The following is a 22,204-nucleotide window of genomic DNA, read 5'->3' as shown; positions in this document are numbered from 1 at the left end:
ATTTGTACTAATTCGGTGTACCAGGCGCGCCTGGGCCAGTCCGGTGCTATCAGTATCACCGGGACACCCTCTGCCTTGATCTTCCTGATTACCCGCGGCAGCAGGGGTAGAGGTGGAAATATGTAAGGCAGGCGGAAGTGGTGCCAGGAGCAGACTAGAGCATCCGCGCCAATGGACTGCGGGTCGCGTGACCTGGCTATGAACGTGGGTACCTTTACATTCAACCTTGAGGCCATTAGGTCCACGTCTGGTGTGCCCCAGCGAGTGCAGATGTGTAGAAACACATCTGGGTGGAGGGACCATTCTCCGGCAGCCAGGCCTTGGCGATTCAGAAAGTCTGCTGCCCAGTTCTCTACCCCCGGTATGTGTACCGCTGATATCACTGATCCCGTCGATTCGGGCCAGCTGAGGATCTTGTGGGCCTCGAGATAAGCCGCTTTGCTGCGGGTGCCCACCTGCCGATTGACATAGGCTACAGCTGTCGCATTGTCCAATTGGACTCGAATCTGACGACCCGCTAGCAGAGGGCTGAACGCTCTGAGCGCGACGAAGATCGCGCGGAGTTCCAGGATGTTGATGGGGAGGAAAGACTCCTGGGGCGTCCAACGTCCTTGAGCAGTGTGGTGCAGGTACCCTGCTCCCCAGCCTAGGAGGCTGGCGTCCGTGGTCAGGACCAGCCAGTTCACTGGGAGAAAGGATCTCCCCTTCGATAGGGATGAGGACCGAAGCCACCAGCGGAGTGCGTACCTGACTGAAGGAGTCAGGTGAAGATGTCTGTCCAGGGAGAAGGGGCTCTTGTCCCAGGCCGCTAGAAGGGTTAGCTGCAGTGGGCAGAGGTGCAGTTGAGCAAAGGTTACTGCTTCCATAGCCGCCACCATCCTGCCGAGCACGTTCATGCTGAATCGAATGGAGCGAGACGGAGGACGTAGAAGGCAGCGTACCGATCGCTGAAGAGCGAACGCCTTGTCCTGAGGGAGAAGGATCAAGCCCCGCCGGGTGTCCAGGGACATGCCCAGGAAGGTGATGGATTGTGATGGGATCGGGGATGATTTGTCCAGATTCACTAGCCACCCTAAGCGGGATATCGTGTCCACAGTGATCTGTACGCTGGTTGAGCAGTCGCGGAAGGAGGGGACCTTGATGAGGAGGTCGTCCAAGTAAGGGAGAAAGACTACTCCCCTGGCGTGAAGGACGCTCATGGCGGCCGCTATGACTTTGGTGAAGACCCTTGGTGCGGTGGCAAGGCCGAAGGGTAGAGCTACGAATTGAAAGTGGGAGTCCTGAATTGCGAAGTGTAGGAACTTTTGGTGATCTGGGGCGATGGGTATGTGCAGGTACGTGTCCTTGATGTTTATGGAGGCGAGGAATTCCCCTTCGACCATGGATGCAATAATGGACCTTAGGAACTCCATTCTGAATCTCCGTATGTGCACGTTTGTTTAGGTGTTTGAGGTCCAGGATGGGTTGAACTGACCCATCCTTTTTGGGGACCACAAAGAGGTTGGAATAAAAACCCCCGAACTTCTCGTCGACTGGGACAGGTATTATCACTCCTGCTGTTTGGAGCGAGTGGATTGCTGAGAAAAAAGCTTTGCGTCGTTTTCGAGTCTTTGGGAGGTTTGGCCGAGTCTCCCTAGTCCTGGACTGTTTCGGTCTAGGCCGCCATGACGAAGTGGGTTTCGGGGAGAGCTGAGAAGGTCGGTCCCTGCGTAGTCCACGGTTGGTGGTGGGGACAGTACGGGATGTCGACCAACCAAATGAGTTCCGAAAGGAGCGGAACGAGGACTGTGGACGTCTGGTGAAGGTCGTCCTGGACTTCAGCTGGGGGAGGGAGGTACTCTTTCCTCCCGTGGCGTCAGAAATGAGCTTGTCCAGACGTTCGCCAAACAATCGGTCTGGGAAAAAAGGAAGGCTCGTGAGAGACTTCTTGGAGGCAGAATCCGCTCGCCATTGTCGGAGCCAGAGAGCTCTACGGATGGCTATGGTATTTGAGGCGGCAAACGCTGCACAGGTAGCAGCGTCCATGGAGGCCTGGATGAGGTACTCCACCGAAGCGGCAATTTGAGCTGTTATCTCTGTGAAGGTCTGAGTGAGCTGGGATTCCTCAAGCGAAGTGTTAAGGGATTCTGCCCAGACCGAGATCGCCTTTGCGACCCACACAGAGGCAAAGGAGGGCGAGGGGGAGGAACCCGCAGCCTCAAAAGCAGAGCGGGCGAGGTGCTCCACCTGTCTGTCTGTCGGATCCTTAATGGAAGAACCATCGGGTAAAGACAGGAGTGTCTTTGTGGTAAGGCGGGAGACCGGGGTGGTCGACCGAGGGCGGATCGGCCCAGCCCTTAGGGGCAGGTGAGGCAAAAGGGTACCGGGACTCCATGAGTTTTCGGTTACCGAAGCGCCTGTCAGGCTTCTCCCTTTGCTTTGTGAGGATATCCTGAAACTCTGGGTGATCAGCGAAAACCTTTTGGGGTTTCTTTGCCCTCTTAAAGGAGACCGCATGGTCAGTGGTAGTGGATGGGGGATCCTCCACATGCAGAGTTTGGTTGATTGCTGCTATAAGGGAGTCTATTGCAGTTTGATCATCTGGGGGTGATGAAACCAAGGAATCCTCCTGGTACAAACAGCATTCTCCCTCCTCCAGCTCATCAGAAGCCGTGGAGCGTGTGGGAGAGCTTGCCCTGTGTGCTCCCGAGGAAGAGCCCGCTGGAGACACCCGGCCGTGTGCCCTTTTCCTGATCCCTGCAATCGGTGAAGCATGTGCCCGGATTACCTCTGAAGGATCCTCCATAGGGGTATCCTCAGGCTGCGTTCCGTCCAGGGACCCAGAAGGGTGTGGAGGACGACATTGCATAGCCAGAACCAGGTTCTGTGACAGTTTTTCCATGGATTGGGACAGAAACTGTGCCCATTCCGGTGGGCTGGGGGCCCTAGGCTCTAGGCTGCCCCGGTTGCGGCGGTGGTAGCAGGGGGGTCTTGGGGGGCTATAGCGGCACAGGACTCACAGAGAGGTGTGTTTACGTGGTAGCGTGGCAGGCAGTGCAGGCTGAATAATAGACTATGTGGGCCTTAGCACTCTTAGTGCCCTTAGATTTCTGCATGTTCCTAATAGGAGTATGCCAGGAGGGGGAGCAATGCTCAGCAGAGCTACAAGTGAAGCAAGCACCTCACCAGAATCAGCTGATGACCCTGTCCTCAGGAAGGCTTAAGCTCTATGAAGATCTCGCACGCTTCTCTGGGGGGGAGGGACTTATCGCGGCCACGGGGGGGGGGGGCTTAGCGCTAAACGAGCGGGAAGATGAAGTCAGTGTGCCCCCCCCACCCTGCTGTGGGTAGTAAAAAACGGTGGAAAGGGAGCTTCTGAGTTTTCCTCCCTCTCTCTACAGTCAGCACACAGCTTGTCAGCGGTGGTTATCAGCCGACTTTTCTGCTAGAGCAAATAAACAGAGCAGATAATACACAGCGTGAGTCCCTGAGCCCTGGGTCCTCCCCCTGCCACAGTTATCTGCAAGACTTTCTGCACACAGCAGAACTTCCCCCTCCTCCAGCCAGCAAGCTAGAGAAAGTTAACACTGTGTGTGCAGGATCCTTGTTCCTTGCACATAAATACTGTAAATGGCCTGGGAAACTTCCCTGCAGCGTCCTTTCTCCCTTTGTCTGAGAAACCAGTAAGGGGGGATCTCACCTTAAAAACACTGCTTTCCAGGCAGTGAAATAGCAGAGCCAGCTTGCTGTGTCGGTGTCATATTCAACTCAGAGCCTGCAGAGAGGGGCTGAGGAATCAGTGCCTTCTTCATCTCAGAGCCTGCAGAGAGGGGCTGAGGAATCAGTGCCATCTTCATCTCAGAGCCTGCGGAGAGGGGCTGAGGAATCAGTGCCATCTTCATCTCAGAGCCTGGAGAGGGGCTGAGGAATCAATGCCATCTTCATCTCAGAGCCTGCAGAGAGGGGCTGAGGAATTGGGCTATAGGGCACAGGCCTCTACCCTGGACTTTGGAAAATCGGTGTCTGTGGAACCAGTCGTCCAGCCCAGGATCCAGCGTCGCGGTAGGGGGTACGTGTAGGCAACGCTTCACGTTCCCGCCCGTTGATGGTAGTGGGAGATCGGTCCCAAAAGGAAACAGTCGCCTTCCAAAAATAACAAACCTTGAAAGGAAGTGCCTCCTACAGACACTAAGCTAAAACTGAGGTTGCCTGGCCCGGCCAGGGGGTGTATACTGCAGAGGAGGAGCTATGCTTTTGCATCTACTTCGTGTTCTCCTATGGATAGGCAGCATAACACCCATGGTCCTGTGTCCCCCAATGAGGCGTCAGAGAAAGATGGCTATGCGTAACGTAAAGTGCAGGTTGAGAAAAATAAAGATAGACTGCAGGTAGTAAGGTGCAATCAAGTAGTGCAAAAATCAAGAGCTCATGTCCAATGCTGGTACATAATAAATGTGGTGGAGAATAAGGGGTCAATACCCAGGCATAAGATCAGATGGATAGATCAAATGGTGTGGTCAACCACCACACCACACCTCCCTGAAGAAGGCCACGTGCCGAAACACGTGTTGGTTTGGCGTCGGCACGGCAGCGGGACATATCTACAGGTAGATCCTCCTCATTACGTCTTCATTATATTTGATCTATCCATCTGATCTTATGCCTGGGTATTGACCCCTTATTCTCCACCACATTTATTATGTACCAGCATTGGACATGAGTTCTTGATTTTTGCACTACTTGATTGCACCTTACTACCTGCAGTCTATCTTTATTTTTCTCAACCTGCACTTTACATTACGCATAGCCATCTATGGTTTACATATATCCACTTGGATTTATATTATATATATTATTTGCACTATAGTCCAGCACTTTACTTAGTGCATGTGACTATATTTATTGTTATACTCTGCATTTGTGCAATCCTGCGTTATTCCTATATATATTTACCTTTTAAACATATATATATATATATATATATATATATATATATTGCCCTGTCCATTAAATACAAATACATCTACATCTTCTAGAACATTCATGGTGGAACCATTTACAAAATTTGTGATATATTCTTGTGACCTTGTTAAATTACTCCTGTCCCCTGTCGTGCTACCTCTCCGTGCAAAATTGCACTTTTAATTATAGATTTTTAATCATTCATCAATAAAACCGGTTTTTATTATTATCAATTGTGTATTGGCTATTTGTTTATAGGGTTACTTTGGTTGTTCCATATAGCCTTTCCATTTATATTGTATGGGGTGCGCTGATACATTGTTATCATCAGACACTGTCTTTCTCCCCCTTTGTGTGACATTCTTTGGGTAACCAGACATACACACACACACACATATACACACACTACTAAGCGTTGCCAGGAGAGTCTTACAGACATCACTTAGAATTAATACATTTTATTGAGCGATAGGAACAAATACAGAGGACAGAAAACAATACAAAATACATGACATAAAAAGGTTTATGGAAACAGATACATTAAATACAAAACAGATATAAAATAACAAGACACCTTTAAAAAGCTGACGCTCTCCTCATCATCATCCCAGAGGCGAGGTTCTCCCCTAAAGATAGGTTTTAGTTCAGGAACACATTTTCTAAGATGCCTGAATTCCATTATGGGACATTTGTAATTGGGTTTTATTAATAAATATATATGGTATATAAAATGTTTTAACTGTTCACATCCATTGCAGCTGCTCAATCCTTTTCAGTGTGAAGTCATATGGTCACTGAGGATCAGAGAAGTCTCATTTTAGCTTTCCAGTTACTTTATCGGGAGCCACTGGTACCAGTAGAGGAAAGTCAAATTGGATCGTCATCTGGACAACAAGAATCCTTGTTGAGGGCAATATTTATAAAACCAGGACAGCTGATAGGGCATTGCCCCAGGCACGTATCTAATGTCTATATATAAAAAAAAAAAAAACCCCAACAAATTCCTTTAAATTGTAAACTTACAACAGGTTTGAATTTTTCCTAAATCAATGACAACAGTATTCCAATGAGGAAAGAACTTAAAAAGTGATCTGTATCGGGTAGAGACTTCAAGTCAATCGTTTTTCTGAAATAAATGAATGCATGTTGCTGGTATAAATAAAACTCTCTGCGGGCAGAGCCTGACACCTAACTGCGCATGCGTCGGCAGCAGCACAGAGCAAAGTGCGCCTGCGCAAACCACGAGATAAATTTTGAGCTATGCGTTTGACACAGGACGCGTCAATCACATGTGGATGGTGATTACTTGGAGAGAGCCGCTGCAATGACATGCATCGGAACGGATGCATTTGCATACAGCATGGGAGGTATTAAAAAATGTTTTTTGGGGTTATGTTGTGGGGGGAGGGGGGGGGGGGGGTCAGGGAAAAATATACTACTTTTTAGAAAGCAGCATAGGTGCTAAGGAAGGTGGTGGGATTAGCTCATACACAACCCCCCCAAAACTGGTGACAGGTACAACCATTTCACCTTTCAAAATAAGATCTAACAAAAAGGCACCGCAAGGGGAACGGCCCTGATGCCAGGGATCACACACACCTTTTCCAGAGGAGAAATTCAACTGCGAGATCTGTGTAAAGCATGATTCACAAAAGGTTCATCATTCAGAAAGCGGGATTAGGAACTTTGCGTCTGACACTATAATCAATGACAATACTTCTTGAGAGAAATCGCTGCCTCTTCCACTTAATTTAGAAACCACTGAGTGGCACCAAAATCCAGAGCTACTGATTACCATACAGTCTTCTCTCCGATGTGGGGACTGTACCCCCAAAACACGCATTTTACTTAGAGACTAGTTTTTGTAATTCCTTTATTTTAATGGGCACATTTTTGTTTACTAAAATCCGTTTTTATTGAGATCTCGGTCACCACAAAATTACATCATGGACAACATGGCGCACGGACCGGATCTCATCAAGTTCCTCATCCTCATATATTGGAATGTAGCTTCTTTACACTAGCAGATTTTCATGTAAGGATTTCACGGTTCTCTTCAGATACCAGAGGCCAATGGGGACCTTGGACATAATCTCCGAAACTTTGTTTTGTCTGAAATATAAAGCAAAGCACATATTAGCATCTGCGACCACAAGTAAAACACGAGGCGGCCCATGTTAGCTAGTTTTACTCCTCCTCCTCAATAAAGGTTGGCTATTCCCGGAAGGTACACTACCATTGAGGACATCGCCTCCATACTTACGTAATGCTTCCAATACGATTATTCAGCGTAAAGGACAGAGGGGCGGTTGGGTAGGCGTCCGACAGATGTATCGTCAGCTCAAACTTTACAAGAGTTGCTGAGCTGGAAAATAGTAGGCTTACTCTAGAAGAGAAAAAACAACCCCAAATTACTCAATTCCCTGTAAATTTACATGTAAAGTCACTTAAATAGGCAATCCGTCAGCAGGTTTTCAAAATGTAATCTAAGAGCAGCGTGTTGTGGGTACAAAAGCCCAGATTCCAGCAATGTGTCACTTACCGAGCTGCCTGGTGTAGCTTTGATAAATATCTTTGCATAAGGTCTGCCAGTTCTCTGAAGGATGAGCTTTGTAGCTAAATAGGAAAGGGTTCTTTACAGTTAGAGCAGACTGTGGAATGCCGACCACAAGAGGTAGTAATGGCCGATACTATATCCGCTTTTAAAAAAAGGGCTGGATGATTTCCTCACTACAAATAGCATTGCGGGTTATAAATGACAATGTATAATTGGTCGAGGAAGGTTGAACTAGATGGACCGAGGGCTTTTTTTCAACCTATGTAACTATGTAAAACCCCAACCACACCATTGATCGGCAACTGTGTACACTGCACATTGGCAATTTTCTCTCTATGTGCAGTGTACACAGTTGCCAATCAGTGGTGTGCGTGAGGAGACAGAGCAGGGTGACTACATCGCAGCAGACAACTAGTCCTCTAGTGAAACTCCAGCTGATAAAACACTACTTTTTTTTTTATTTAAAATTGCAATATGCAGTTCAAAACATTGCTGGAATCAGGGTCTCTGCCCCTGCATAGATATCAAACAAAAAAAAAATAAAAAAAGAAGGGAATTTTGTTACTTACCGTAAATTCCTTTTCTTCTAGCTCTTATTGGGAGACCCAGACGATTGGGGTATAGCTACTGCCCTCCGGAGGCCACACAAAGCACTACACTAAAAAGTGCAAGGCCCCTCCCCTTCTGGCTATACCCCCCCGTGGTATCACGGGTACTCCAGTTTTAGTGCCAAAGCAAGAAGGAGGAAGCCAATAACTGGTTTAAACAAATTAACTCCGAGAAACATCGGAGAACTGAAAAACCGTTCAACATGAACAACATGTGTACCCGCAAACAACAAAAAAATCCCGAAGGACAACAGGGCGGGTGCTGGGTCTCCCAATAAGAGCTAGAAGAAAAGGAATTTACGGTAAGTAACAAAATTCCCTTCTTCTTCAGCGCTCTATTGGGAGACCCAGACGATTGGGACGTCCAAAAGCTGTCCCTGGGTGGGTAAAGAAATACCTCATGTTAGAGCTGCAAAAACAGCCCTCCCCTACGGGGATGTCACTGCCGCCTGCAGGACTCTTCTACCTAAGCTGGCATCCGCCGAAGCATAGGTATGCACCTGATAATGCTTGGTGAAAGTGTGCAGACTGGACCAGGTTGCTGCCTGGCACACCTGTTGAGCCGAAGCCTGGTGTCGTAATGCCCAGGACGCACCCACGGCTCTGGTTGAGTGGGCTTTTAGCCCTGAAGGAACCGGAAGCCCCGCAGAGCGGTAGGCCTCTAGAATTGGTTCTTTGATCCATCGAGCCAGGGTGGCTTTAGAAGCCTGCAATCCCTTGCGCGGACCAGCGACAAGGACAAAAAGTGCATCGGAACGGCGTATGGGCGCCGTTCGGGAAATGTAGATTCTGAGTGCTCTCACCAGATCTAGCAAACGTAAGTCCTTTTCATACCGGTGAACCGGATGAGGGTAAAAGGAAGGCAAGGATATATCCTGATTAATATGAAACGAGGATACGACCTTAGGGAGAAACTCCGGAATGGGGCGCAGCACTACCTTGTCCTGGTGGAACACCAGGAAAGGAGCCTTGGATGACAAAGCTGCCAGCTCAGACACTCGCCGAAGCGATGTGATCGCGACAAGAAACGCCACTTTCTGTGACAGGCGAGAAAAGGAAACGTCCTTTAGAGGCTCGAAGGGCGGCTTTTGCAGAGCAACAAGTACTCTGTTCAGATCCCATGGATCTAACGGCCGCTTGTACGGGGGCACAATATGACAGACCCCCTGTAGGAACGTGCGCACCTTAGGAAGACGTGCTAGACGCTTCTGAAAAAACAGACAGTGCCGAGACTTGCCCTTTAAGGGAACTGAGCGACAAGCCCTTTTCCAACCCCGATTGCAGGAAGGAAAGAAAGGTGGGCAATGCAAATGGCCAAGGGGATACTCTCTGTGCAGAGCACCAAGATAAGAAAATCTTCCACGTCCTGTGGTAGATCTTAGCAGACGTTGACTTCCTAGCTTGTCTCATTGTGGCTACGACTCCTTGAGATAATCCTGCAGACGCTAGGATCCAGGACTCAATGGCCACACAGTCAGGTTCAGGGCCGCAGAATTCTGATGGAAAAACGGCCCTTGGGACAGTAAGTCTGGTCGGTCTGGCAGTGACCACGGTCGACCGACCGTGAGATGCCACAGATCCGGATACCACGATCTCCTCGGCCAGTCTGGGGCGACGAGTATGACGCGGCTGCAATCGGATCTGATCTTGCGTAACACTCTGGGCAAGAGTGCCAGAGGTGGAAAGACGTATGGGAGCCGGAACTGCGACCAATCTTGAACCAATGCGTCTGCCGCCAGAGCTCTTTGATCGCGCGACCTTGCCATGAATGCCGGGACCTTGTTGTTGTGCCGGGACGCCATTAGGTCGACGTCCGGCACTCCCCATCGGCGACAGATTTCCTGAAACACGTCCGGGTGAAGGGACCATTCCCCTGCGTCCATGCCCTGGCGACTGAGGAAGTCTGCTTCCCAGTTTTCTACGCCGGGGATGTGAACTGCGGATATGGTGGAGGCCGTGGCTTCCACCCACATCAGAATCCGCCGGACTTCCTGGAAGGCTTGCCGACTGCGTGTCCCCCCTTGGTGGTTGATGTATGCCACCGCTGTGGAGTTGTCCGACTGAATTCGGATCTGCCTTCCTTCCAGCCACTGCTGGAAGGCTAGTAGGGCAAGATACACTGCTCTGATTTCCAGAACATTGATCTGAAGGGTGGACTCCTGCGGAGTCCACGTCCCCTGAGCCCTGTGGTGGAGAAACACTGCTCCCCACCCTGACAGACTCGCATCTGTCGTGACCACTGCCCAGGATGGGGGCAGGAAGGATCTTCCCTGAGACAATGAGGTGGGAAGGAGCCACCATTGTAGAGAGTCCTTGGCCGTCTGGGAAAGAGAGACTTTCCTGTCCAGGGACGTTGACTTCCCGTCCCATTGGCGGAGAATGTCCCATTGAAGTGGGCGCAGATGAAACTGCGCAAAGGGAACTGCTTCCATGGCTGCCACCATCTTCCCGAGGAAGTGCATGAGGCGCCGTAAGGGGTGCGACTGGCCCTGAAGGAGGGATTGCACCCCTGTCTGTAGTGACCGCTGCTTGTTCAGCGGAAGCTTCACTCTCGCTGCTCGAGTATGGAACTCCATGCCAAGATACGTTAGTGACTGTGTCGGAGACAGATTCGACTTTGGAAAGTTGATGATCCATCCGAACGTCTGTAGAGTCTCCAGTGTAGCATGTAGACTGAGTTGGCATGCCTCTTGAGAGGGTGCCTTGACAAGTAGATCGTCTAGGTAAGGGATCACCGAGTGTCCCTGAGAGTGCAAGACTGCTACCACTGCCGCCATGACCTTGGTGAAAACCCGTGGGGCTGTCGCCAGACCGAATGGCAGAGCTACGAACTGAAGATGTTCGTTTCCTATCACAAAACGTAGAAAACGTTGATGTTCTGTAGCAATTGGCACGTGGAGATAAGCATCTTTGATGTCTATTGAGGCAAGGAAGTCTCCTTGAGACATTGAGGCCACGACAGAGCGGAGGGTTTCCATCCGGAACCGCCTGGCGTGCACATGTTTGTTGAGCAGCTTTAGATCCAGAACAGGACGGAACGAGCCGTCCTTTTTTGGAACCACAAAGAGATTGGAGTAAAACCCTCGCCCTTGTTCCTGAGGCGGTACAGGAACCACTACTCCTTCCGCTCTTAGGGAGTCCACCGCCTGCAGCAGGGCATCTGCTCGGTCTGGATGTGGGGAGGTTCTGAAGAACCGAGCTGGAGGACGAGAACTGAACTCGATTCTGTACCCGCGAGACAAAATGTCTGTCACCCACCGGTCTTTGACCTGTGACATCCAAATGATGGAAAAGCGGGAGAGCCTGCCCCCGACCGGAGATGCGGAGGGGGGGAGCTGGAAGTCATGAGGTAGCCGCTTTGGAAGCGGTTCCTCCATTTGCTTTCTTGGGGCGCGCGTGAGCCCGCCAGGAATCTGAGCTTCTTTGCGTCCTCTGAGTCCCTTTGGACGAGGAGAATTTTGTCTTGCCCGAACCTCGAAAGGACTGAAACCTCTGCTGCCACTTTTTCTGCTGAGGTTTGCTTGTTCTGGGCTGGGGTAAAGAAGAGTCTTTACCCTTGGACTGTTTAATGATGTCAGCCAATGGTTCGCCAAACAGTCTATCTCTAGATAAAGGCAGGCTGGTTAAACATTTTTTGGAACCAGCATCTGCTTTCCAGTCCTTTAACCACAAGGCTCTGCGCAAAACTACCGAATTGGCGGACGCCATTGAGGTGCGGCTGGTAGATTCTAGGACCGCATTGATAGCGTAAGACGCAAACGCGGACATCTGCGAGGTAAGGGACGCCACTTGCGGCACCGCTGGATGTAAGATAGCATCCACTTTTGCTAAACCAGCTGAAATAGCTTGGAGTGCCCATACGGCTGCGAATGCTGGAGCAAACGACGCGCCGATAGCTTCATAGACAGATTTTAACCAGAGGTCCATCTGTCTGTCATTGGCATCCTTAAGTGAAGCGCCATCCTCCACTGCAACTATGGATCTAGCTGCAAGTTTGGAAATCGGGGGGTCAACTTTTGGACACTGGGTCCAGCGCTTGACCACATCAGGGGGGAAAGGAAAACGTGTATCCTTAGAACGTTTAGAGAAACGCCTTTCTGGATGAGCGTCGTGTTTCTGGATTGACTCTCTGAAGTCAGAGTGATCCAAGAAAGCACTTAATTTACGCTTGGGATAGAGGAAACGAAACGAAACTTCTCCTGCTCTGCAGCTGCCTCCTCTGCTGAAGGGGCTGGGGGAGAAATATCTAACAGTCTATTGATGGCTGAGATAAGATCGTTTACCATGGCGTCCCCATCCGGGGTATCCAGATTGAGAGGGGTTCCAGGATAAGACTCCTGATCACTCTCATCAGACGCATCACAGGGAGACTGATTGCGCTGAGACCCTGAGCAGTGTGATGACGTTGAGGGTCTTTCCCAGCGAGCTCGCTTAGGGTGGCTGGGGCTATCATCTGAGTCATAATACTCAGCCTGTGAAGCCGGGGACCCCCTTGCAGTCTGGATTAAATCCAACTGAGGGGGATTAGAGGACAGAGACCTCGCCGTGTCCATAGACTGAGCCCCAGGCATGGATTGCAAAGTTTCAAGGATTTTTGCCATAGTCACAGACATATTATCAGCAAAAACTGCAAAGTCTGTCCCTGACACCGGGGCAGGACTTACAGGCGTCTCAGCCTGGGTCACTATCTCTCCTGACTCCGGCTGGCGAAGCAGCACCGGATCTGAGCATTGCACACAATGGGGGTCCTTGGAGCCTGCTGGTAGAGCAGCCCCACATGCAGCACACGCAGTGTACACAGCCCTAGCCTTGGCAGCCTTGCGTTTTGTGGATGACATGTTGCTGCCTCCTCAGAGCGATCTGGGTATACAGCCAGGAAGCGACCTCACAGTGCAAGTAATAAGGAAATATATATATGTCCAGTGACACAGTACACTAATACACACTGAGGCACTAGAGGGGCCAGCTGAAAAGCCGCTTACCGCCCGCTTAAGAGCGGGTGTGTGATCTCCCAAAGCCCCCTAGTCCAGGTCTCCCAGAGCCTTGCGTCCTTCCTCCAGCCAGACATGCATGTAATGGCTGCCGGCGTCCTGAGAGAGGAGGGGGGGCGGGCCCTGGGCGTTCCTGACTAAGAGCGGGAAGCCTGCTTCCCTCTGTGCCTAGTGAGAGGGCTGGAGCATGTAAATCAGGCTCCAGCCCTCGTCGCTGCCGTGAAACAGCGTCTCTCCCCTACCCTGATTGACAGGGTGGGGGCGGGAACGAATCGGAGCTGCCGGCGTCCTAGGCCGCAAAAGCCGGGGACTAGATTTATAAACGCCACCGCCGTAAAAGCGCGGTCGGCGTGTCCCCGGCGAACTAAAAGTCACAGCAGCGCCGCCGGTCCAGCGGGGGTCGGCGCTGCGTTCCCACAACACAGAAAAAAGTCCCCCAGTTAAACTGTAGGAACACTAGCTCTAGCGTTACGGTCCCCGGCGCACTACAACACCCAGCCAGCCCGGAGTGTGTCTGTGCCAGCCGGGGACACAGAGTACCTGTATGATGCAGGGCCTTGTCCCTGATGGTACTCCTGCTCGGCATCCACCAGGTTCTATGGGTCTGTGGATGGAGCCCGGCGTCAGAGCTTTGAGGCCGGCAGGATCCCACTTCCACAGAGCCCTACAAGGGGATGTGGAAGGAAAACAGCATGTGGGGCTCCAGCCTCTGTACCAGCAATAGGTACCTCAACCTTACAACACCATCAACGGGTGAGAAGGGAGCATGCTGGGGGCCCTATATGGGCCCTCTTTTCTTCCATCCGAAATAGTCAGCAGCTACTGCTGACTAAAATCTGTGGAGCTATGCATGGAATGTCTGACCTCCTTCGCACAAAGCTTGAAAACTGGAGTACCCGTGATACCACGGGGGGGTATAGCCAGAAGGGGAGGGGCCTTGCACTTTTTAGTGTAGTGCTTTGTGTGGCCTCCGGAGGGCAGTAGCTATACCCCAATCGTCTGGGTCTCCCAATAGAGCGCTGAAGAAAAAAACAATACCACCCCATTACTCTGGCTGTAGGGTCATTTATTCTTGTGCAATCAGTGGTGTTATTACACAGGTCACTGGAAGTGGTAAAGAAACTGCTGTTGCAGATTTCTCTGACAAGTCTGACATTGTAGAAGCTTATGTAGTGCAAGCAAACAACATTTCATTATGGGAACGTTTTTTTTTTTTTCTTCCCTTAATCATTAGATCCCTATGATTAAGTATTAATACAGACACACGAAACACGCGTTGGGGTCCGGATCTGTCTCTTTCAGCCGGCACTTGCACTTTGATTGGGTATGTTTATCCATTTATTTTTTCTTCATTATGGTCTATAGTGATGCCTGATGGTCTGTATGGTGCACTGTTGCATCTGATTAGTAAATTACAATCAGGCGTTGTTCTATAGACCTTGCAGTCCGCAGTATTGACAGTCTTTTTACCGACTACTTTTCTTGTGTGTGTTGTGACATAACTAGTCTATTTTTTTTTTTTTTTAAATACAAAAAGTATTCTATAATAACCAACAAACTCCTGGTTCTCCTGCTTAACCCCTTCACCCCCGGCCACTAAAACACCCTAATGACCGGGCCATTTTTTGCAATTCTGACCAGTGTCACTGACAGGTTATAACTCTGGAACGCTTCAACGGATCCTGGCGATTCTGAGATTGTTTTTTCGTGACATATTGTACTTCATGTCAGTGGTAAATTTAGTAAATTTACGATATGTTTTGCGTTTATTTGTGGAAATGTAGAAAATAGTGAAAATTTTGAAAATGTCGCCATTTTTCAAACTTTGAAAATGTATGCCCATAAATCTGAGACCTATGTCACACAAAATAGTTACTAAATAAAAACTTTCCCACTTGTCTACTTTACATCAGCGCAATTTTCGAAACAAAATTTATTTTCGTTAGAAGGGGTCAAAGTTAATCAGCAATTTCTTATTTTTCCAACAAAATTTACAAAAGAAGGGAATTTTGTATACTTACCGTAAATTCCTTTTCTTCTAGCTCCAATTGGGAGACCCAGACAATTGGGTGTATAGCTACTGCCTCCGGAGGCCACACAAAGTATTACACTCAAAAGTGTAAGGCCCCTCCCCTTCTGGCTATACACCCCCCCGTGCATCACGGGCTCACCAGTTTAGTGCAAAAGCAAGAAGGAGGAAAGCCAATAACTGGTTTAAAGACCAATTCAATCCGAAGAAACATCGGAGAACTGCAACCATTCACATGAACAACATGTGTACCGAAAAAAACCCTAAGAAAACAGGGCGGGCGCTGGGTCTCCCAATTGGAGCTAGAAGAAGAAGGGAATTTTGTTACTTACCGTAAATTCCTTTTCTTCTAGCTCCTATTGGGAGACCCAGACGATTGGGTGTATAGCTACTGCCTCCGGAGGCCACACAAAGCATTACACTAAAAAGTGTAAGGCCCCTCCCCTTCTGGCTATACACCCCCAGTGGGATCACTGGCTCACCAGTTTTAGTGCAAAAGCAAGAAGGAGGAAAGCCAATAACTGGTTAAACAAATTCACTCCGAGTAACATCGGAGAACTGAAAAACCGTTCAACATGAACAACATGTGTACCCGAAAAAACCCAAAAATCCCGAAGGACAACAGGGCGGGTGCTGGGTCTCCCAATAGGAGCTAGAAGAAAAGGAATTTACGGTAAGTAACAAAATTCCCTTCTTCTTCGTCGCTCCATTGGGAGACCCAGACGATTGGGACGTCCAAAAGCTGTCCCTGGGTGGGTAAAGAAATACCTCATGTTAGAGCTGCAAAACAGCTCTCCCCTACGAGGAGGCAACCGCCGCCTGCAGGACTCCTCTACCTAGGCTGGCGTCTGCCGAAGCATAGGTATGCACCTGAATGTTTGGTGAAAGTGTGCAGACTCGACCAGGTAGCTGCCTGGCACACCTGTTGAGCCGTAGCCTGGTGTCGTAATGCCCAGGACGCACCCACGGCTCTGGTAGAATGGGCCTTCAGCCCTGATGGAAGCGGAAGCCCAGCAGAACGGTAGGCTTCAAGAATTGGTTCTTTGATCCATCGAGCCAGGGTGGCTTTGGAAGCCTGCGACCCTTTGCGCTTACCAGCGACAAGGACAAAGAGTGCATCGGAACGGCGCAGGGGCGCCGTGCGGGAAATGTAGATTCTGAGTGCTCTCACCAGATCCAACAAATGTAAATTCATCTCATACCGATGAACTGCATGAGGACAAAAAGAAGGCAAAGAGATATCCTGATTAAGATGAAAAGAGGATACCACCTTCGGGAGAAACTCCTGAATGGGGCGCAGCACTACCTTGTCCTGGTGGAAGACCAGGAAAGGAGCCTTGGATGACAGCGCTGCTAGCTCAGACACTCTCCGAAGAGATGTGATCGCTACCAGTAAAGCCACTTTCTGTGATAGTCTAGAAAGTGAAACCTCCCTCAGAGGCTCGAAGGGCGGCTTCTGGAGGGCAACTAGTACCCTGTTCAGATTCCATGGATCTAACGGCCGCTTGTACGGGGGTACAATATGACAAACTCCCTGCAGGAACGTGCGCACCTTAGGAAGCCGTGCTAGACGCATTTGAAAAAAGACGGATAGCGCCGAGACTTGCCCTTTAAGGGAGCCGAGCGACAAACCTTTTTCTAACCCAGATTGCAGGAAAGAAAGAAAGGTAGGCAATGCCAAAGGCCAGGGAGACACTCCCTGAGCAGAGCACCAGGATAAGAATATCTTCCACGTTCTGTGGTAGATCTTAGCGGACGTGGGCTTTCTAGCCTGTCTCATGGTGGCAACGACCCCTTGGGATAATCCTGAAGACCCTAGGATCCAGGACTCAATGGCCACACAGTCAGGTTCAGGGCCGCAGAATTCCGATGGAAAAACGGCCCTTGGGACAGTAAGTCTGGTCGGTCTGGTAGTGCCGACGGTTGGCCGACCGTGAGATGCCACAGATCCGGATACCACGCCCTCCTTGGCCAGTCTGGGGCGACGAGTATGACGCGGCTGTAGTCGGATCTGATCTTGCGTAGCACTCTGGGCAAGAGTGCGAGAGGTGGAAACACATAAGGGAGCCGGGACTGCGACCAATCTTGCACTAAGGCGTCTGCCGCCAGAGTTCTGTGATCGCGAGACCGTGCTATGAAGGTTGGGACCTTGTTGTTGTGCCTGGACGCCATTAGGACGACGTCCGGCCTTTCCCAGCGGCTACAGATTTCCTGAAACACGTCCGGGTGAAGGGACCATTCCCCTGCGTCCATGCCCTGGCGGCTGAGGAAGTCTGCTTCCCAGTTTTCTACGCCGGGGATGTGAACTGCGGATACGGTGGAGGCCGTGGCTTCCACCCACGTCAGAATCCGCCGGACTTCCTGGAAGGCTTGCCGACTGCGTGTCCCTCCTTGGTGATTGATGTATGCCACCGCTGTGGAGTTGTCCGACTGAATTCGGATCTGCTTTCCTTCCAGCCACTGCTGGAAGGCTAGTAGGGCAAGATACACTGCTCTGATTTCCAGAACATGGATCTGAAGGGTGGACTCCTGCTGAGTCCACGTACCCCGAGCCCTGTGGTGGAGAAAAACTGCTCCCCACCCTGACAGACTCGCGTCTGTCGTGACTACCGCCCAAGACGGTGGTAGGAAGGATCTTCCCTGTGATAATGAGGTGGGAAGAAGCCACCATTGCAGAGAGTCCTTCCGAAAAGGATACTTTCCTGTTCAGGGATGTTGACTTCCCGTCCCATTGGCGGAGAATGTCCCAATAAGAGGACGCAGATGAAACTGCGCAAACGGAACCGCCTCCATTGCCGCCACCATCTTCCCGAGGAAGTGCATGAGGCGTCTTAAGGAGTGCGACTGACCTAGACGGAGAGTCTGCACCCCAGTCTGTAGTGACCGCTGCTTGTCCAGCGGAAGCTTCACTAGCGCTGACAGGGTATGAAAACTCCATGCCAAGCTACGTTAGTGATTGGGTCGGTGACCGGTTTGACTTTGAGAAGTCGATGATCCACCCGAACGTCTGGAGAGTCTCCAGCGCCACATTCAGGCTGAGTTGGCATGCCTCTTGAGAGAGTGCCTTGACAAGTAGATCGTCCAAGTAAGGGATCACAGAGTGTCCCTGTGAGTGCAAGACTGCTACCACTGCCGTCATGACCTTGGCGAACACCCGTGGGGCTGTCGCCAGCCCGAATGGCAGAGCTACGAACTGAAGATGGTCGTTTTCTATCACGAAATGTAGAAAAACATTGGTGCTCTGTAGCAATCGGCACGTGGAGATAAGCATCTTTGATGTCTATTGATGCTAGGAAATTTCCTTGAGACATTGAGGCAATGACGGAGCGGAGGGTATCATCCGGAACCGCCTGGCCTCCACGTGCTTGTTGAGCAGTTTTAGGTCCAGAACGGAACGGAAAGAGCCATCCTTGTTTGGCACCACAACCAGATTGGAGGAAAACCGTGTCTTGTTCCTGAAGAGGAACCGGGATAATCACTCCTTATGCCTGCAGAAGAGCATCGGCTCGGTGGGGAGGTGGGGACGTTCTGAAGAATCGAGTCGGAGGACGAGAACAGAACTCTGTCCTGTGCACGTGGGCACACTGTCCCTCACCCACCGGTCTGTGACCTGTGGCAGCTAAATGTCGCCAAAGGCGAGCGAGTCTGCCATCAACCGCGGATGCGGAAAGATGAGAGAGCTGAGAGTCATGAGGAGACCGGCCTGGTAGCGGTTCCTCCGGCTGCCTTCCTTGGGCGTGATTGAGCCCGGCCGGCAGCTGAGCCCCTCTGAGGCTTTTCAGCCCTTTTGGACGAGGACAATTGGGACCTGCCCGAGCCTGGGAAGGACCGAAACCTCGACTGTCCTTCCAGGACAGCATTAATAGAGTAAGTCGCAATGCAGACATTGCGAGGTTACGGACGCCCCTGCGGCACAGATGTACCTGTGCTCAAGACCAGCTGCGCAAGAACAGCTGAAAAGCTTAGGGTGCCCATACGGCTGTGAATGCCGGAGCAACCGACACGCCGATAGCCTCATAGACAGATTTCAACCAGAGTCCATCTGTCTGTCAATGGCATCTGTAAGTGAAGTCCCATCTCCACTGCAACTATGGCTCTAGCCGCAAGCCTGGAGATTGGAGAATCCACCTTTGGACCCTGGGTCCAACGCCTGACCACGTCAGGGGGAAAGTGATAACGTGTATCCGTAATACGTTTGGAGAAAACGCTTATCTGGGAAGCGTGGTGTTCCTGGACTGCTTCTCTGAAGTCAGCGTGGCCAGAACAATACTCAATATACGTTTGAGCTACTGAAATGGGACTTCTCCTGCTGTGAAGCTGACTCCTCCGCTGGGGGAGCTGAGGGAGAAAGATCCAACATTCCATTGATGGACGCTATAGGATCATGCCTTATGGCGTCACCATCCGGTGTATCCGGAGTGATAGCGGTGTCAGGATCAAAGTCCTGATGAGCTACGTCTGCCTCATCATACAGAGAGCCTCCTGGGACCCCTCCCGGAGCACCGATTTTATTCCAAGTGAGGGTGGCCAGGGAGCAATGATCCAGATTGCCCATGGCCTGTCCGGACTACAAGTCTCTATCCCCTTGCAACTCCGTCCCTGTCCTTGGACAGGGTTGAGAGGTGGTTCTTTTGGCCACGTCAAGTAGAGACCCCGGCTGAGCAAGTGCTACAGGGGAGCATTGCACCCAATGGGGAGCAGTGCCGTGGAACAGTATCACATGCAGCAAAAACAGCATCGAAAGCCTGTGTTGCTTATATGCTGCTGCCGACTTATAGAGCCAAGAATGGCGACCGTACAGTGCAATGTATATCATACAAGCATAAAGTACAAATGAACACTGCAGCACATGCAATACAAGCAGCATAGAAAGCCTGCTTTTCTGCTGCTGTAGACTAGCCATCTAGGGGAATATAGCCCAGAATAGCGACCATACAGTGCAATGTATAGCATACAGGCATAAGTACAAATGAACTCTGCAACACCTGCAATACAAGCAGCATAGAAAAAAACCTGTGCCTCAGCACCCTTGCTTTTCTGCTGCTGTAGTCTAGCCATTCTATGGCGAATATAGCCAAGACTAGCGACCGTACAGTGCAGTGTATAGCATACAAGCATAAATACACATGAACACTTCAGTACGTGCAATACAAGCAGCATAGAAAGCCTGTGCCTTAGCACCCATGCTTTCCTGCTGCTGATGTGTCGCCATCTAAGAGGGCATATAGCCCAAAATAGCGACCTATGCAGTGTACTTAAAATACAAATAGACAAACTGCGGTATTTAGTGTCAGCACCCCAGGTGCCGCTTACCGCCCGCCTATAAGCGGGTGTGTGGTCGCCCTAGTCCTGTGCCTGGTTGCCCAGAGTCCGTTCTCTCAGCTCGGGCTGCAGGAATGGCCGCCGGCGTCCTTCTCCAGCTCGTATGAGTAGGGGCGGGCCGTGGGCGTGCCCCAAGTCAGAGCGGGAAACCGGCGTCCCACAGTGTCTAGTGAGAGGGCTGGAGCATGTAAATAAGGCTCCAGCCCTCGGCGCTGCTGATTGTACAGCGTCTCTCCCCTACCCTGATTGACAGGGTGGGGGCGGGAACGAAGCTGAGCTAGGCCGCAAAAGCCGGGGACTGGATTTATAAGCGCCGCCGCCGTAAAAGCGCGGTCGGCGCTAAGTCCCCGGCGCACTACAAGTCCCAGCCGCGCCGCCGCTCCCGGAGCGTCCGGCGCGGTAGTTCCCAATAAATAAAGTCACTCAGCTAGGCTGCAGTGACTGTAACCCTTTACTGTCCCCGGCGCACTAGCACACCCAGCAAGTCTGGAGTGTGCTGTGCCTGTGTGTACGGGGACACAGAGTACCTGAATGGTGCAGGGCCATGTCCCTGAACGGTACCCAGCTCCACATCCAGCAGGTTCAATGGGTCTGTGGATGGAGCCCGGCCTCAGGGCTTTGGGGCCGGTAAGATCCCACTTCCTCAGAGCCCCTCAGGGGGATGGGGAAGGAAAACAGCATGTGGGCTCCAGCCGCCGTACCAGCAATAGGTACCTCAACCTTACAAACCACCAGTGGGGTGAGAAGGGAGCATGCTGGGGGCCCTATATGGGCCCTCTTTTCTTCCATCCGATATAGTCAGCAGCTACTGCTGACTAAACAGTGGAGCTATGCGTGGATGTCTGACCTCCTTCGCACAAAGCCGAAAACTGGTGAGCCAGTGATCCCACTGGGGGTGTATAGCCAGAAGGGGAGGGGCCTTACACTTTTTAGTGTAATGCTTTGTGTGGCCTCCGGAGGCAGTAGCTATACACCCAATCGTCTGGGTCTCCCAATGGAGCGACGAAGAAAAGGAATTTACGGTAAGTATACAAAATTCCCTTCTTCTTTGTCGCTCCATTGGGAGACCCAGACAATTGGGATGTCCAAAAGCAATCCCTGGGTGGGTAAAATAATACCTCGTAATAGAGCCGTAAAACGGCCCCTTTCTACAGGTGGGCAACCGCCGCCTGAAGGACTTGTCTACCTAGGCTGGCGTCTGCCGAAGCGTAGGTATGCACCTGATAATGCTTGGTAAAAGTGTGCAGACTCGACCAGGTAGGTGCCTGGCACACCTGCTGAGCCGTAGCCCGGTGCCGTAATGCCCAGGACTCACCCACGGCTCTGGTAGAATGGGCATTCAGCCCTGAGGGAACCGGGAGCCTAGCAGAACGGTAGGTTTCAAGAATTGGTTCCTTGAGCCACCGAGTCAGGGTGGATCTGGAAGCTTGCGACCCTTTACGCTGACCAGCGACAAGGACAAAGAGTGCATCCGGGCGGCACAGGAGCGCCGTGCGGGAATGTAGATCCTGAGTGCTCTCACCAGATCCAACAGATGCAAATCCTTTTCAAATTGATGGACTGGATGAGGACACAAAGAAGGTAAGGTGATATCTTGATTGAGATGAAAGTGGGATACCACCTTAGGGAGAAAGTCCGGAATCGGACGCCGAACCCCCTTGTCCTGGTGAAGACCAGGAATGGAGATTTGCATGACAGCGCTGCTAGCTCGGACACTCTCTGAAGAGACGTGACCGCTACTAGAAAGGCCACTTTC

The 22,204-nt window shown here is 51.0% G+C and overlaps 1 protein-coding gene across 1 annotated transcript in view; it reads right to left on the bottom strand.

The window, feature by feature from the left end:
* Nucleotides 1–5,409: 5,409 nt before the first annotated feature.
* KNL1 (kinetochore scaffold 1) overlaps nt 5,410–22,204 on the bottom strand; it is a 94,639-nt gene continuing 77,844 nt past the window's right edge. The window contains exons 25-26 of the mRNA XM_075330707.1: nt 7,205–7,327; nt 5,410–7,053 (exon numbers count right to left, since the gene is read on the bottom strand). Coding sequence (XP_075186822.1) covers nt 6,957–7,053; nt 7,205–7,327 — 220 coding nt within the window. The 3' untranslated portion in view covers nt 5,410–6,956. The remainder of the gene's footprint in view (nt 7,054–7,204; nt 7,328–22,204) is intronic.

This window comes from Anomaloglossus baeobatrachus, chromosome 12 (genome assembly GCF_048569485.1).
Source record: "Anomaloglossus baeobatrachus isolate aAnoBae1 chromosome 12, aAnoBae1.hap1, whole genome shotgun sequence".
Taxonomy (NCBI): Eukaryota; Metazoa; Chordata; class Amphibia; order Anura; family Aromobatidae; genus Anomaloglossus; species Anomaloglossus baeobatrachus.
This window is presented reverse-complemented; position numbering and strand designations above follow the sequence as displayed.